The 18,209-nt window shown below is 49.1% G+C and overlaps 1 protein-coding gene across 1 annotated transcript in view; it reads right to left on the reverse strand.

The window, feature by feature from the left end:
• LOC144155183 (sodium-coupled neutral amino acid transporter 7-like) overlaps positions 1-15,747 on the reverse strand; it is a 42,119-nt gene extending 26,372 nt beyond the window's left edge. The window contains exons 1-3 of the mRNA XM_077686474.1: positions 15,227-15,747; positions 3,336-3,457; positions 1,329-1,527 (exon numbers count right to left, since the gene is read on the reverse strand). Of these exons, the coding sequence (XP_077542600.1) occupies positions 1,329-1,527; positions 3,336-3,457; positions 15,227-15,566 (661 nt within the window). The 5' untranslated portion in view covers positions 15,567-15,747. The remainder of the gene's footprint in view (positions 1-1,328; positions 1,528-3,335; positions 3,458-15,226) is intronic.
• Between the last annotated feature and the right edge of the window lie 2,462 nt (positions 15,748-18,209).

Here is an 18,209-nt window from a genome sequence, read left to right on the forward strand (position 1 = left end):
ATCTTATCACATTTTAAGGAAAAAAAAAACAATTGACGTAGAAAGAGGACGTAAGCCAGTAAATATCTCGGTGTTCTAAATCTTCAGCCCTCCACCGGCGGACTTAATCGCAGTGTGAAGATCGGCACGATAAGTATCGTTTAAAACCGCACTTAAGTCACCATATTCATATAAAAAATGGATACGCCACTTCCTTGTCACGAAGGTTCCTTGAACGAATTGAAAAGTTCCTGTTGATACATAACCCGCAAAAGAAAATTGCGGATTGTTAACTAGACAGCTGATGCAGGTTCATAAGTAAAACAACGGGTGATTGACTTTTTTTTTTTTTGAGCAGCAATATTGAGTCTAAATATTCACGTCGGCGCAGCAGATGGTCGAGTGCCACATTTGTAAAGTTTCGCATGTCGCGATCCTATAATAGTTTCCACTCATTCTTCAAGGCCTTGGTATTGTCGTATGTAATGCGTATCACTAAACAAACTCCCCTCTCGTTCTCCCCAAACTCCCCAATCCCAAGGTTGACATACACTCGAAGTTCGTAGTGGGGAAGTTCGTACAAATGTACGCCCGGAATTATGACACATCGAAATCTCCACGATGGTTATTCGTCTGGCTTCCATTTTCCGACTACATACTAGAGCGACTTAACCGCTGGGCTTACTGCGACATTTTACTCGTTTTCGTAATTCATGGGAGGCAAGGACTGATGGGGAATAGCATCCTGTCAGTGACTGCAGATAGGCGTTAGTTAATCGGATTTGCATACCCTGTCTTGTAGAGATCAGGCCGTTAAGGTTTGGCGGTATCGCTTCAAGTGTCTTTCCTTGGATATTGGAAATGGGAGCTTTGTCCAAGACTCGGTGAAGAGGGCCTGGACAGTCAGCCACACCCTATATGTAACCGGATTAGGGATGCTCTCCACCGTCCACCGGGCGGGAGCCCTAACATACATCAGCCCTGGCGCTCATCAATAAATGATTTCTTCCTCTCCCCTGGGGAAGCGGTGTGGCTGAGTATTGCGGATGTGTTCTAGGAATGCCGGAACTTCTTTAATAACGCGACTTCTGGCACTGCCGGTCACTCTTGAGTAAAGAATCTAGATATGCACCGAGTCTGCCCGCTCGCGGCTTGCGTATATAGGGACAAGTTTTCGCGAGTGACTCAACAGTGTCGTATTTAAAAGACAGCCAGGTCACAAAAATTCGCTTAACGCCATCTTACGCATACGGGGCCCCCAAATCCCTTCTCGAATTCAAAGAGTGGCCTAAAGCAGCGCTGCGCAAACCTGCAGAGAGTCTCAATCGGCCGCGGAGTTGCGCACTCACGGCGGTCGTACTGGTCGCCGATGATGATGAGGAAGGTGATGCTGATGCCGTAGCACGAAAGCAGGATGGAACCAGCCGCCAGCTGCTGTGCACGCCGGCCACACGTGGTGAGGAGCACGTCGTGGAACGTGTTGTCTCCGTTCAGGTCGGAGCAGTAGCCAAGGATCAGCATGGTCACCACGTTCAGGAAGATCATCAGCTGCATACGCCGCACGCCACACTCATTGATTGAAGAGAAAAAGTGCGGGGCGATAAATACAAAAACAGGCATACAGCCGCACGTTCATCTAATCCTGCTCACCTTCCCGACATCGCGCTAATTTCAGCAATATGTTTGATTTTTTTAACAAACCAGTCAAGCTTTCAATTTTCGCAAATTGTGTTGAATGCGCCGAGGTTACATCACGGTCTATAAGGCGCGCGGTAGTGGAGGACTGTGGGTCAATATAAACCCCTCACGCGCACTAGACTGTGACGGTGACAGCAGCCGTCAGAAGATCACGGCCGCTTCAACTATTTTCATTTGGCTGCAACGCCAACATACCGCCACAATTCACACATACCAACTTAAGGTGATTGGACAGTGGTGATGACAGCTATCGCCAGGAACTCACGGCTGATTCACCTATTCCCATATGTGGCTGGCGACAATATTCCCACCCACAGGCTTTGAAAAACTCAGCGATAAGGTATGCTCATGCATTCTGACATCATAAAATGAAGCTTAAGCGCCCCCGCAACTTTTACAACAAAGCATCTCTTGCTCGGAGCTATGTCCGTCGTCTTTCCGGCGTCCGTCCGCACCTCTCCTCCTCTCCACGCCAGCTGTGATAACGTCACTCTCCCCTCCTCCTCTCCACACCACCTGTGTGCGCTGCTCCTCCTCTCCCCCTTTCCACGCCAGCTGTGATAACGTCACTCTCCTCTCCCCAACAGCTGTGCGCGCTGCTCCTCCTTTCCCCTCCTCCTCGCCACTTCACATAAACCAGGTCCGCGCCACTGCTCCCTTCAGTTGCTGCTTCGATCTGCGCCGTCCGATGAGCTGACAATGGACGCCAACGATTCTGGCAGTGACGCACCGCGGTGGCTCAGTGGCTCAGGCGTTGCGCTGCTGAGCACGAGGTCGCAGGTTCGATACCCGGCCGCGGCGGCCGCTTTTCTGATGGAGGCAAAAAGCAAAAAATTACATTGTCTTCCCAAGTGGGAACCCCGAAGAGATGCAAAGCATCTCGACTTTGCACGGCTTTGCATCTCCTCAGGGTTCCCACGTGGGAAGATGGTGTAATTTTTTGTGTATATCCACAGGTGGTGTACGCCCATGGTGTCAATCCAACACTGCTCGTTCAGTCTTGGCCAGCAGCCGCTTATGGGAGACCGGGCGAACGGGTTAACAGTTGTGAAGGAGGGCTCGGCGATGGCGAGGAGGAGCCCAGGAGCGGCGCCGAGTAAATAGGCTACACCGGAATGAAAACAGGGGGGGGGGGGGGGGGGGAAGGGGGGGCGGGGGGTTAGCACATACTGCTTCGCAGTAAAATGCGCGTGGCGGGAGTCCCTTCTTCCGTCTCAGCAGCGGGTCGAAAGAGATGCGCGCGTGCACTCCGCCCCTCGAATTTCTCGGAACTGCAACTGCTGCCACTAGAGCCTCCTCGGGACTTTGAAAGAAGCTTTCACAGTGACGTCATTATGACGACACCTTCGTGCTGTCATTGGCTGCGGCCGCACGACGGCGCAACGATCGTACGATTGCATCTGGTTCGCCAGTCGCACTTCGTGAACCTCCTCCGACGAGCGTACGACGCCAAAACCGGCCCTGTGAGACCGTCGTAACGATCTGTCACATGCCAGTCGCAGTCTTGCATGTATCTCGCGCTTGACCCCGATCATATCGCAGAGATCAATTTTACGAACATATGAACGCTGGGCGTGCTGGGCACTTAGTTTAACGGGGCGTTGACGCGCTGTGGACAATGTTTCACTTCTATGTGAAACAGCGAAGAAAGGGCTTACTATCTGCAGAAACGTCGCTGCCAGAATACCGCCGGCGTGATCGTAGGCGGCGGGGTAGTTCAGCACGCCGGCGCCCAGGGCAGAGTTGACCAGCAGGAATGCGGCCACGGTCCATGCGATCCCTGCGAGGGGCAGCAAGTGAGGACAGTCCCGCCGCCACTCATCGTGTCCGGGATCACGGGATTCGAACACTTATTGCAGCGGTAACAGCAATGATAAAAAAAACTGTGGTTGGTTTCTTTGTCATAGCAATCGGTAAAACACGAAAGTAAAATGTGCAGGAAATCTGCAGCTGAGCATGATTTGCGGGTCGGCGGCTGTCTTGTGGGTGTGCTTGACGAGCGACGTCCTGCTGGATGGTCGCTTCTGCAAAGGTGTACTGGCTGCATTTCCGTGACGGATATGACGTCAGTGAAATCTTGGGGTATACCGGCATCAAACAGTAACGTGTTAAAATATAAAACTCAAAAACGAACACCCCTAAGTAAACGTACACTTTAGTACTAAAGGTTGCTTCCCTGCAAGAAGACCCTGTGTGCGGGGGTGCACTCTTTACAGGGCGCTTACTCCGTTGTACTGGCGTCATTTCCGTGACGGATATGACGTCATCGAAACCTCTGTGTCCGGAAATAAAACATTTTCGTGTTAAAATAATTGGCCTGGGTAATTTCGTTACAGACCTTCGGGAAAATCAGTCGGCAGAATTTCTTAGTTCGCAGATATTGCAGAATTTCGCCTGTACGTTTTACCATCATGCTCAGCGTGTTTATGTCCACGCAGGACAAAAGTGATTGCCGAAGCTACACTGCGTTGTTTGGCTGCGGATCAACTTAGACCTCCTAAGGACGCGCAGCGTGGGTCGAAATCGCTCACACGAGCGGTTTTATTCATCGCTTACATCACAGAAACAGCAGTTGGGAAACGACCCCGCCACGTTTGGCTTAGTAGCATAATGCCTTAGCCACTGGGGAGCCGCGGCGGGTCTCTCCCCCAGATTCCAACCACTACAGTCTTGTGCCAGCAAATTAAAATTGTCTTGCAATTTTCGTATACAATCCCCATAATTGTGCGCGTTGTCTAGCTTTTTGCCTGTCCGTTGGTATCGGTTCGATAACATGCACTGTCGGGAGCAAAATTCTGGATACCTGGAAATTCTGGAGAGGTGACCGAAATGCCGAGAAGTGCCAACCAACGACACCAAGCGCAACCTTCAAACATGTTCGCTTGGTGGCACAAGCGTACGTATGCACTCCTGTCTGACGAAGTTCGAGGGGTTCAGCATATGGCGCGCCTTTGAAAGGCTTTATGAGCAAGTAGGTGAATTCGCGTGCACTGCCGCATGCGTTCTCCCTGCACGTTAAAGCCCTGATCGTACAGCTTTGGAATTGTTTTGTTACCCATTCTTTCCAGCGTTATCGTTCAGGCATAGTTGCTGCTTAGGACGGCCATCAAAACCTATACGTGTTCAAACCTCTTTGCCTTGCGCGGGTTCAAACTTCTGGCAGCCTTCATTAAAGCAATGACATCATTAGCATGCAGTGGTTTTCGTTTGAGTCACTCATAATTAGCTGGGAATGCCAGTTCTGAAAAGAAGGGAGTAAAAAAATGAAGTGGTTTGGCTGCGCCGAGCACGGAATATTGTGGGAAAGCATAATACGAAAGAACGAACGCCTGTCAAGTGCGTCACCGAGCCGATCGTTGACGTGCCCAGAAATAACCAACGCTGCGGTGACTTCAAATTGTGTCGCTTCCCTGGACCATTCTAAAGAGGCACACCACTTGCGCTGTCGCAGCGCCTCTTGGGAGTTTATTACAGCGTTTGTTGCCTTTGCGTACGCTAAACGCTAAATTTTTTGTGTCGCGCTACGTAAACATCACGAGGCGAGTTTTAGTAGAGAGTCTCATCAGTTTTGCGTAACATGATGATGATGATGCTTAGCGGCTTTCCCTTTGTAACGGGGTGGCGTTGCACAGCGGCCTTAGTCGTAAAGCCACTGCACAATCACATCGCCAAAAAAATACGAACAAAATAACTAAAAAATGAAAAAAAATTACACCATCTTCCCGCGAGGGGAACCATGGGGTAGATGCGACGCATCGGGGGTTGCCGTTGCGTTTCCGTTATGTTAGCGATGTCAGCGTGTGGATTGCTGTTGTGCATCCTATTTACGCAGCATGTTCACCCCCGATGCGCCGCATCTACCCCATGGTTCCCCTCACGGGAAGATGGTGTAAATTTTCAACCGAGCGCAAGCTGCGCGCTAACGCACAGCTGGCACGGTGACGGGAGCGAGCGCAGCCGAGCGCAAGCTGCGCGCTGACGCACAGATGGCGCTGCGGTGAGAGCGGCGGAGCGCGCAGCTGCCACGGCGAGGAGGATGGGGGAGGGATGCGGACTACGCCGCAACAACGCGGGACAAGGCGAGTTGAAGAGATGCGTTGCATCTAAAAAGAGCCCTTGTGAAATGCTTGCGCTAGTTTGACTTCTTTGTTCGCATGTCTTCCCAGATCGTTCTCTGGTCTTTTCCCACCAACATTCTAACCTTTTACTAACCTCTACTGCTGTCCAATTCACTTTTCCGTTAACCATAAAGCCAAGGGCTTCCGGAAGCTGGATGGCTCCCTCAATGAGGACTGGACGGATACTTTTGCCCTCCATTACAGTATGTCGCATGGTTTCTGGCTCCCTGCCGCAGCCGGCGCACAGTTCTTCCTGTACCGGCTTGCGGATAAGCGTTTTTGTCCGCAAGCAACCCGCCCAGGCTTCAAAAAGCAACGCACTCCCTTTGGTATTGTCGAATAATTTTTCCCTTGTGATCTCCTGCTTCCCGATCCTGTAGATATCTAAGGACTTCTCAGCGTCCGTCCTCTTTTTCCAGGTCGTTTTCTCTGATTCTTTCACTTCATTTTTTATTGCCGTGGTCGTTTCCCCTGCACTTCCACGTTTCGTATACTTTGTCTTGTTATACTTCGTATACTTTGTCTTCTGGTTCTTTTCCTCCAGTATGTGTCCCCGCTTTTCATGTAAATATACCGTAACACCTTGGCCGCCCATCTCTGGTCATCAATATTTCGAAGTCGTTCTTCAAAACATATTTTGCTCTGTGCTTCCCTCACTTCAAAGGAGGCCCATCCCACGTCTCCCTGCACTGCCTCATTTGTTGTTTTACTGTGTGCTCCTAATGCCAATCGACCTACCGCCCTCTGATTTACTTCTAGCCCTGACTGAATCTGACACACACTACTGCGTTTGAAAAGGTGAGTGCTGGTACCATTACTCCCTTCCGGATTCCTCTCACTACTTCATATCTTATATCCCCACAGTGCTCTATGCCTAATGATAGAGAAGCGTTTCTTTTGTCTTTCATTCTTAAATTCTCCTCACGAGTTTTTACATACGCCTGACCTTCGTTTATCCATATGCCCAGATATTTGTATTCCATTACTCACGGTATTGCTGGTTGTTGAACGAATACCAATTCGTTACGGGCGTCATTAAAAACCAGGGGCGGAATTCTCCAAAACACCGGGCCGTCGCTTTGAAACGACGGGGTAGCGCCATTGAAATGTATGTGTTCTGGGGTTGGGGCCGTCGCTTTGGGGTGCTCAGCGAGAAGTGTGAGCTGCAAGAAAAGCACTGTGGCAAGGGCGCGAAGCGACACCCACTGCCCTCCGTCATTTCGCTTGTCGCTTCGCACCCTTGCCGCAGTGCTTTTCTTGCAGCTCATACTTCTCGCTGAGCACCTGAAAGCGACGGCCCCAACCCCAGAACACATACATTTCAATGGCGCTACCCCGTCGTTTCAAAGCTACGGCCCGTCGTTTTGGAGAATTCAGCCCCAGATCTCCCGACTTTGCTATGCTAAACTAGCCCCAGTTCAGTGGCTTCTTCCCCGAATATATCTGTGAGCTGTTTCAGACACTTTTGCTATCTGCTAGTAGTACTATGTCATCTGCATATATCAGTCCCGGGATATGTTGTTTCACTTCCTGTCCTTTGCGGCTATAACACAGATTGAAATCTATTTTACTGCCTTCAAGCTTTCTAGTCATGTACAGCATGAACAGCAATGGCGACAGGACAACCCTGCTTTAAACCTATTTGTGACTACCGGTTCCGTGTACCTTTGGTCCTCACAGGTAATTTGCACCTCGCTCTGTCCTGTCCACCAGCTGAAGCTGGGTAGGCAGAGAGGGGCTGGACAGCGCATCTCCCGTTGCTCTTGTTAGGTAGTTGACAGAAGGAGAGGAGGGTGCTCAGGGCTAAAGTAACACACCCCGATTATGTGGCGGAGTGTTCCTACTTATCAGCAAAATTTACATGCAGCGACGTAGTGATTCGGGTGCATTAAGTGAACACGCGTCTGGTGTGGGAAGGAGCCGGATTGTATGAGCCGTAGGGTAGATTCTTGTTCTATGGAAAGGTCAGGGTAAGGCGAAGGTAGGGTCTTCCTCAGAAGGCGGTAATTCTGGACTATGTCCCTGAACGAGACAAGCGGGTGACTGTCCTCGTGCAGCTCCATAGCAACGAGGGTGAAAGTGCAGGCTTGCTGGGCGTATTCGTTGCCCTCCATGGAAGCGTGAGCGGGTGTCCAGATGAGCTGAATGGAACCATTTGGGGGGTGTTTTTTTTGCACACGCAGTGAAGGTCGGGACACCACACCCGACAGGTAAATCCGGTAGGCTTGTTGAGAATTGGTGACTACTTTACGAACCCCTGATTGAGAGCCAAGGCGATGGCTGCCTCTTCTGCTGCCATCATGTCTTCAGTCTTGAGTCAGGCACAAGCAAGGAGGTGGGTTCTGGAGGTAGCCACGATGATGGCGTACTGCTGCCCTCGATGTTTGGAGGCGTCTATGTAGATAACTGCATGATCCCCACCTAGGGTGGTTGAGCGCGTGAGCCCGTGCTTGTCGGCGACCCTCGTCGTCTGAGGGGTTCATATTTCTAAGCAAAGGGAGCCTATTTATTTCTTGTCGCCAAAAGCCCAGGAGTACATCAAGCGGAGTGATATTCTGTGCTGCCCAGCCAATCTGGTGAAAGATTTGGCGACCCGCCGAACTTCTGCTCATTCGGAGCTTCTGGACAGAAAGATGACCCTCTCTCAGCTTTTCCACGGTGTTGTAGAGCCCCGTGCTAAGCAGCCTCTCTGGGCGAACTCGTGGGAAGACCAATGGCTTGCTTAACCACCTTTCTAACCATTATAGAAAGCATTTTTATGTCCTCCTTGCCGAGAAGAAGACAGGGGATTGACGTAAGTGATTCTGGAGAGGACGAAAGCTTGAACTAATCGAAAGGTATCGGATTCCTTAGGCCTCGCTTCTTGGTGGCAACTCGCCTGATCATGTGTATGATTTATTGATGCGGTGTTTGAGGCACTGTAAGGATACGTTACTCTTGGTGTTGGCCTGAAGATGTAGGCCCAGGATTTTGATGCTGGGCTTGGAGTGATCGCCTGGCCTTCAAAGAGTATTTGAATGTGTTTCTTGAGTTATTGTCTGGCGTGAGGGTGGACGACAAGGAACAGATTTTTTTACGCGAACACTGGAAGCCACAGGCCCATTGGCGTACTAGAAGTGAGATGCCATCGGTTGGTGTGAGCTTCGTTTAATCGCTATCGCGTGGCATTTAGCGAGAATGCAGGGGTTAAACCCGTAGATGTGCTTGGTCAGTGCACCACTCGTCTTCCCCGTCTCCGCGTGGGCTCGTAGCTAAATCGGCAAGACTACGGGCTCTTGCTTTGTTGCTCGTTCCAGGTTCGATTTTTGGCGCTGGAGTAAATTTTTTTATTTGTTTGCAGGAGTTTTCTGATGACACCAACGGTCGCGAAAGAACCCTTGGGGTGTAGAGGTAAAAAGCTTTGCTATAAAACACAGGAGCAAAGAACTTGGTCCATCGGAAGCATATTACTGTCCTCAGAAGAGCGGAACCGTGGATGCTTGTCGCGCTTCTTGCCGCCATGTTGGAAACGCAAGCAGCCCCGCGTACGCACGTTATTTTGCTGAAATAGCGTCCGCTCGTCTTCCACCCGCTATACGCACAACCGGCTAAACTAAGAAGGACGCAAAGAAATAGCGTTCGCTAACTTTTGCGTACGGCTGCGTACGTTATTCTAAAACTCTATTCCGTCTTTTACTCAAACAGCGCTACCTGCGATCATACGCACAGATAGGTCGCGCGGGGTGTGTCGATGCTACGGAGCAGTAATTATATAGGAGTTGAATCAGGGCTCCCTAGCAGGGCCACAAGCGCCCGTCATAGGTTCAGCTAGCGGCAGCTGCCTCGGGCGAAGAAACTGCGCTGCCACCGCGATCGGCGTTTCACTGCGCAGCAACGGAATGAATTGCGGCCGCTATCATTTCGTCCATCAGGTGCCGCTACCCTCTCCTTAGCCCTCGCAGCTACGAAGCTTTGCAGTCCGCCTTGGTTTTTATTGTGACATTCGCGAGTTTTAGCCGTGGTTTTATCTGACCGTTTTTCGCGGTCCGCTCCGCTCCGATAGCAAGCGGGAACGCCATTGCGCATGCGTGGCGCGCTTGGCCACGAGCGGCATTGGCTCCGGTCAATGCCGCCTGTGTAATCATTGCCTGACGCGTGAGCAAAAAATGGCCAAACAGCCACTCTCCTGTTGCTCTCTCCTACCCTTTCCCGCACCGTAGCCTTCCTGCGTGCTTTCATGTACGCCGGCCAACGCCGCTTCTCGGAAACTATAGTTTTTGCATATATGCAAAATAGTTGAAAGTTTGTTTAGCGTTCCCCAGGTGACGCTCCTACACCTTGTTTTTCACCATGCCCGTCTGCCTTGGTCTGTCGCTGATAAAACCGCCTTTGCCACGGAGCAAAATCACTTGTACTGAGCCTACCGCAGGCTGATGCCGGCATTGCGCGCTTATCTACTTGAATCACGGGCCCCAAAATTTTCGGAGTGGGGCATCCCCCTTCTCCCTCCGATATTCGGGCTTGTTTTGTCCTCGCTGTTCGCACTCCGTTTCGGTACGCACTTTTAAAATTGAGGACTGTACTGTAGAAGCGCCCGGACAGCGTGGCGGGACCCTCAGCTGTTTAACCTTTCGTTTTCTGAAGTTTACTAGCACTTGATATTTTTGGAAAATAATGGTAGAAGCGAGCACCGGGACAAAAAATGTGAACGCAATTTTTTATTCCCTAAATCCTCCAGAGAGAAAAATATCAGTAAAATAATGGCTGCACCATCAGAAGATATCGTTTTTCTGTTCGCCATTTGTCTACCCGACAATTAATATGTTCTTACACTATTTTAGTTCGCCTCCGTCAGTTATCTTTGGAAAAATTCAGCAAGTATGAAGCGAGCGACACGTTGGACGAGATCCCCACTGCGCCCCAGAACTACTGCCCCGTCGCGGCTAAGATGTGAGCGAAATGGCTCTTGAAACCCAACACGCCAGCTGACAGACATACGTCGTAGAAGGTATACAAGTGGGTGCATGCAGCGTTCGCGACTCGCGAGCTGTGACGTAGGGCGAGATGTCCGCCGGCGCGCGCCACATAGCGGATGAGTGCCTGAACTAAGCGTCCCTACCTTTCCCATTGAAAAGCGTGCGCGCATTAGGCAATGTTTATACAGGCGGCGTTGCTCCGGTTGCGCAGAGCCTGACGCCGATAACGGAGCGGTCCGTCAGAAACGGTTAACTAAAACTCCATTCTTGCTCCGTGGTCGCGGCATCAGGTGCGCTTTCATTTGGTCGCGCTGTCAAGTCCTTCGGCCGACACTCGCATGGTATCAGACTTTTGCTCCCGACCGTACAGTTCGTATACGTTGTCCGCATTCCACATCAATTATTCTGATAGAATGCCATGTGCGATATAGATCGCTCTTTAATAAATTATCGGTTTGTAAGATCAGGTTCAGACAGTGGTAGCGACTGCCACAACATTTCCTAACAATGATGTCAAGCGGCACCTCAGCCAACATAACTTGTCGAATCGCAGTCGCTTACGATTATTGACATGATTGATTGATTGTAGGGTTTAAAGCGCCGACGCAACGCAGGCGATGAGGTGCGCCGTAGTGGAGGGCTTCGGATTAATTTTGACCACCTGGGGATCATTAACGTGCGCCGAAATCTCGCACACACGGGCGTTATTGCTTTTCGCCTCCAACAGAAAAGCGGCCGCCTGACTATTGACATGGTCGGACAACTGACGGTACAGGCCAATCGTAAGCTAGATACGTAAAAAAACGGCTCCGCGTAAAGACGCCGGGACATCAGACGACTTGTTTAGAAATGTTACGGCAGTCCAGACAAGTCTGAACCTGGCGTAAAGCGTACGATAGGCCTGTTGCATCAGCAAATTGACGCCTATATTTTTCTTTATTTCGGTTGTTCTTTGGTTTGATTTAAATGTTCTTTTACTCTTACTGTTCGCCTTACAAGTGACCACCATGGCAGTACGCGTTCATGGCATAGTTCTAAGAGGCAGACGTACCGTATTTACTCGATTCTAAGCACCCCTTTTTTCCACGATCGGGATACCCAAAGTGACGGGGGGTGCTTAGATTCGAAAAATCTAAATTAACCCCCCCCCCCCCCCCCCCCCCCAAACCCGCCTCGTTTTTTCGCGGCCGTATCTCGACGAGACGGGCGAAAGGAATTATGTTTTATCTGGCAAACATTCAAAAGAACAATAGGTACAGACAGTGAACCCGCCACTTACGTCTGACACTTAGTCACCCCCTGACTGCCGTTCGAGTCCGTTGTGCCGCTTGGGCCGCCGCTCTCAGTATCCCCCAGTAGGTCGTCTTCTGTTCCGTTGAAGTGGTTTCTAATTGAAAACTTCATAAATGACTTGGCCACAACGCCAACTACGGCCCGCTTCCACGCGTCTGAAATCCCCTGGTGGTTGCTTAGAAAAGGGGATGATTAGATTCGCATGCAAACTTTTTTCAATTTTTTTTTTTCCGAAAGTAGGGGAGGCTGCTTAGAATAGACGGGTGCTGAGAATCGCAAAAATACGGTAATTTAGAGTTAATAATGGAACGTGCCTCCTGCATGCACTCGGCTCATAGTTGTTCAGTGTCAGATTTATGCCGTTTACCTGCACTGACAACTTTCGAAAGCAAGCGCAGTTGACCACCTTATACAGAATTTCATTCCTAGGCTCATTATCTCTTACAAAGCTCGGCTGTATTGACTTTACCGTATAACTTCCCATTTGCTCTAAGCCACCATTTAGAGCTACTATATATACAGGCCCAAATATTTTTCCTTCATCCCCAGGACCACTAATAAGACACTCGAGAATATCGAGCAATTCAAAGATGTGTGCATGCATTTACTCGTACTTTTTTTCCCCGAACACCCTCCCCTGACATGCCAACAAACAAACCTACTAAGTTCGTATAGATTATAGGTGGTGGCTGTTCTCAAAGGCTGCTGTGGGAATCACTGTTCTAAATTTCTCACGTCAGTAGGCCTCTGATTGGCTATGCACGCCACACGGAGCTTCCTTGGGACAAATATTCTGCGAAAATGCACTCGCACAGTGGCTTTTCTGGCGCTGTGTTAAAGTACAGGCTTTCAAACGGGAGGGCTGGGGTTTGAATCCTGTACAGAGCAACAATTTTGTATTGCAGTTTTCAAAATTTGACAAGTTTTGGTTCATCGTGGCTTTGCCAGCTAATTTTTTAAACCTAGTATTTTTACCATTATTCCTGCGCACATTTCTGGGTTGGGTTTAAGATAGATTGGGTTGGTGTAGTTGGGCTGGGTTATGCTAGGTTACGTTGGTTGGGTGGCGTTAGTTTCGTTGGATAAGTTAGGTTCGGTGAGGCTAAGTTAGGTTAAAACTGACCCCCAGCTTTGTTACTTGAATTGTATGGGGTCGCAATACGGGATAATCCTTGGTCACCTCCGCAAAATTAGGTATGTATTGTTTACTTCACGTAATATTACCCTTTCGGCCCTGGTGGTGTCAACTGACGCCATCGCATAAAAGTTCCTCTAGCGCATAGAGAACGAAACCAAAATTGCTAGTATTTTGGGGAATTGTTCTATGATTTGCTTCATTTTAGTGGAGCTGCACACTACATAGAAGAAGCTTCGGCGAAGACGAAATTCCGATATTTAGGCTGAAAAAAAAATGGCGCTTCGAGTTTTATTGCCAAGCTTGTAAATCTATAAATTCGCACACTACGAAGCTCATTTTATGAGTGCATGTTTATGTAGCCATACAGTTTAGGAAAATATGCAAAAGTGACGTCTCTGCTCAACATAAAATTTTTAATTGCCGGGTATCCTAATTAATTGTCTCTATAATAAATCGGTTATTACTTGCACTTCCAGGTCTATTTTTTGTTTGGGGGCTTATGGGACCCTAAAATTTAAGAAAACACGCAGAAAACATTGTTTTGTTTGAAATAAAAAAAGAACGGGCTGAAAGGGTTAAGCTAATCTTAGGCACTCCAGGGTTTTGCGGAAATTGCAGTGAGAATAGTCACAGCCTAGGTTATATCACCTAGTTTCATGTTATTTCGAATACAGAACACCCATACCCGGCGATTTCACTTCCACTGCATATATTTTGGTATACATCCTCCAGAACTGCATTGTAAACATAGTTCCATCATTCAATATTGCTCCCACAATCAGCATGGGTTCGACGGAACCAAAGTTTTTTCGCAATTTGTAAGATCCAAGTACGAATATTTTTATTTTCCGCGAATATGTCAATTACGTGAACGTAGTCACCTGTCGAGTAAAGTTTTTTTTTTTCCTGGTTTAAGACTACTTCGGCTGACGGTCACTTAAACATCTTTCATGTAGAGTTATAACTTATTTTTTTTTTCGGAAGATTGTCATAGCGGAACTGAAATTCGTCTCAAACGCAGCCAATCTCGTCTCACGAGAACAACCGAACAGCTACGATTTCCGCATTCACTTCACAGCACAAATTATCGAAGAAAATCACTACGATCCACTTTTAAGTGCGCCATCAACCCTTATATTAACTGTAACTAGTAAAGACTTGCGGGGAAATAGTTTTTCCGGCGGAATGAGCAGACGGTGTGGAACGTTGGTCGACTGTAGACCACTTGGTCTATCACTCGTATAACCATCCGCCAGCTCTGGTTGGCGCGCACTAGCCTTGCCGGTGCGAGAGAGAGAACTTCGGCTCACGAGAAATTGGGCATTTAAACGTCGGTCGCACGAATTTTAAACTGGTTTCAAAAAGCAAGCTACATAAAGAGCTCAGAAAATTAACTTATGTTCGAACACTGTGTGTTGCTTCGCAACTAATCGCTGTTTAGAGGCCTCTGTTGTAGGAACGCGATAGCAAGTATCGACACAACGACCTTTGCCAATCTAAGCCCGCCGCGACCGAGTGACCACGGGCCGGTTAGAACTAGCCTGGCGTTCCGGAAAATTCGAGCCGATCAAAGTAACTGAAACCGAAAGGGCTTAAGTGCCGTTACGAAATTTTGGCGGCCGCGTCGGGCATTTCATTGGGAAAGCAATGCTTTCAAATACAGGCCAGGACAAAAAAAAAAAAACAGTGCTAAATTTCGCAGTGAACTAGGTGGCTGTTATTAATCATATATACTGAGCTTTTTGTGTTCACCCGTCAAAGGTTATACATGCAAACAAATAAATTTTGCATCGCACCCGCCCCCCTTCCCTTTGTGAGAAAACGGGCGGGCAGCGCACAATATAATTAGCAGGCACTCTAAGCTTCGCAATACATTAAATATTGGTCTCCGTGGCAATTTCGTCCCATTCACTCGTATCCTTGCATTCTAGAACCACAGCAGCGGTACACCTTAGCGCGGAAGCGTAAGCAAGTGCCGCAACACACACATCTCGCGTGCTTGTTTCGGTCGTTCACCTGCTCGGAAGCACTGTTGCGCGACCCACCTTGCTGGACGGCCGGCATGGAGACGGCGGACTCGCTGAATTCTTCTTCCACGGGGCTGGTGAAGAGCGGCGTTTTCTCGCCATTCTCTTCCGTGATGGGCGCATACTCGATGGTGTTTGTGCGGCTCAGCCGGACGGAGCCCTGGCGCATACGCTCGGACAGGTCGGTGGACAACGTCTGCCACGCGATGTAGGTCGGGTAGTCGGTGGAGCTGTGGAAGCTCTCCTGGATGAAGTTGCCACCCAAGCCATGCCGGTTGTAGGGGCCCGGAACTCCGACGGCGGCCGTGGACGCGAACGCCTCGCTGAAGCTGACCAGGCTTTTGCGGTGGCTGGCCATTGACCTGCAGGGACGCCTCCTTCAGAAGATGCTGCGAGTCAGCCTCTGCTGTCTCTCAGAGCACAACGAGCGTTCACAGCGCTTGCGCACGGTTCTTCGGCGTGAGCCAAGGGCATCTGCCAAAGTTTCTGGATGAATCCAGCACCGGTGTAGCCCCTCCTCGCCCTCGTCTGTTTGTTGCCAACTAGATTTCCACGCCGCTCGCGGCAGCTATCACACTTGGCTATAGATTAGTCTAGCGCAGAACCGATAAAATGGGACGCGGAGGAGGTCCGGTTTCAGCGCAACCCGCTAGCGGGCTGGAGATCACGACCGGCACGGCTGTGCCTCTTTTATCGCCTGCTCTCGACCAAATTCTATCGTCGCCTGCCACCGCCTCCACGCGACGCAGCTGGAAGTATCCGTTTTGTCAATAAAAGCCCTTTTTGTTTTTCGCCTGCAATTGAAAAACGGCCGCTGCTGCCAGGAATCCAACCCACGGCCTTTTTCTCGGTAGCCCAAGGACTTAAACCACCAAGCCGATGTGGCGGGTGAGCGCCCTACCTTCTGAAAAGGAGAATCTTAGCTGAAAAGGAGAATCTTAGCCGTGCTCGAACCCCCAGAAACTCACAATCATGGGTTTTGCTTCCTGTCCACAGGCAATATCGCAGCTGCCTGGGCGGATGGATTCTGCACTTTTATATTAACGACAGTCAGAGCATGCACGTTCGACAGACGCCCAATATTTGTGAATACCGTATCTTCCTCGGGAGCCGAAACTGCTCACGGAACCGTAACGATAACAAGTCGCTCGAGCACAACAGAACGAATGCTCACGCTTCACGGGACTTCGACCGCTTTGTTGCTGATATAAACGTCACTTTATGATATAAAATCAGTTTATGCATTTGTCAAAGGAGCTAGTAAGAAGTAGTACAGAGCATAATGAAATGAGATGACACCTGATGCATGTACACGCACACGATGCGTGTGTAAACCTCAAAACAGCTGTTGGGAAAGTTGGTGCATTATGATCAAGAATTAGAGCGCGACTTAGACAACTACACAAGGAAGAACGACGGGACAAGCTTGTCCTGTCGTTCTTCCTTGTAATAATATTAATAATAATAATAATAATAATAATAATAATAACAATATTAATAATAATAGTAATAATCAATATCTTTATTATAGTGCCCAGGTACAGCCGTAGCCTTTGTTCTGGCGCACTTAAAGGAGCACTGACAACAATTTTCGGCGTTAATATTATTGCACAGTTCGCTTCCTTCCCTCAACAGAATACCCTGGGTGAAATATGAGCGGCCTGCGACGCGAAGAACATAGTTTAATTGGATCTCATTTATCGCGCCGACGGAGCAGCGCGCGGAGCGGCACTCAGCAAATGGACATCAGTGTGACATCATCCAGGGAGAGCCAAAAGAAGTGACGCGGCAGCGCTCGTCAAAGCTCGTGACGTCACTTCATGCGCGCGGACCCTCGAGCGGCGAGCGGGCGCAACACCCTCTCAAGCGGGCGCCGGTGACGTCCGCACAAAGCGGTGAGGTCAGGCAGGGAGTCTGTCATATGCGCCGTTCGGGATGAAAGCGCGGGAATTTGAAACTAACCATTTTCCGGCCGTTCAATGTAATTAACTATCGCGCGCTGAAGTATTTGAAGTGCTGTTTCAGGTTCGCCAGGCCATTAAGCATCGATAAAAGCAATAAAAGTGTAACATACAATTTTGTGTCAGTGCTCCTTTAAGAAAAAGACAGCCGACGACACATATACATCCACGCGTAAGAAGAACATACAAATACAAGCGAAGAAAAAAACTGCAATGAAGAACTAAAGGACATTTAACAAAATCAATGATTTCCGCCCACTAAAGCTGGAACCATCACGAAACGATAAAACACAGCATCATAAAAATTTGACAATACAAAAGGGCAGATATATATGAGTAGGAACAGTAACAAACGCGAGCAAGAAAAACGGAAATAGGGCAATGACAATAGAGTTAGAACTGGGCGGAACCAAGTCGGGGAGAGACAGAAGTCAGAAGGTCGCACATGTAAGACCGAAGGGGTGTATGAAATAGGTCAATATTATGGGAGTAGAGATTGTATGTTTCTTGAAGGCGGCACAATGGGCAGTGTTGAATCGATTGCATGTGTTACGGGTACGAAGTATAGGAGACTTACGGGTAAATTTCGACTGCACTCTAAGGTTTACATTTGCAAGCAACTCCGAACAAGAAATAATCCCCTGAACAAGTTCAAATAAAAAAATTAGGTCAGCTTTGCTTCGTCTTGACTTTAAACTTTGGAGAGGATGAGAAATAAAGAAGTCTGAACCATTGCCACATTGGCGGGAGAAACGATGTTTGTGGATAGATATGAACTTATTTTGCACTTTGTCAAGGATATTACTGTTCGACTGGCACGTACCGTTCTAAGCAACAGAGACATATTCTAAAACAGGGCGGTCAGACAGGGTTGCTGAATTCTCTTGATATTCTACTGACAAACCCCAAGCGGTGAAGGGCGCGCTTAGAAATAGAATCCGCATGAGCAGAAACGTTTAGCGCACTGTCGAAAACCACTCCAAGATCAGATATTTTCGACACACGCGGTAGTGGCACACTTTTCACAACGTACGGATAAA

This window comes from Haemaphysalis longicornis, unplaced genomic scaffold (assembly GCF_048455015.1).
Source record: "Haemaphysalis longicornis isolate Haplotype H1 unplaced genomic scaffold, Haemaphysalis longicornis Haplotype H1 scaffold_1, whole genome shotgun sequence".
NCBI classification, from domain to species: Eukaryota; Metazoa; Arthropoda; class Arachnida; order Ixodida; family Ixodidae; genus Haemaphysalis; species Haemaphysalis longicornis.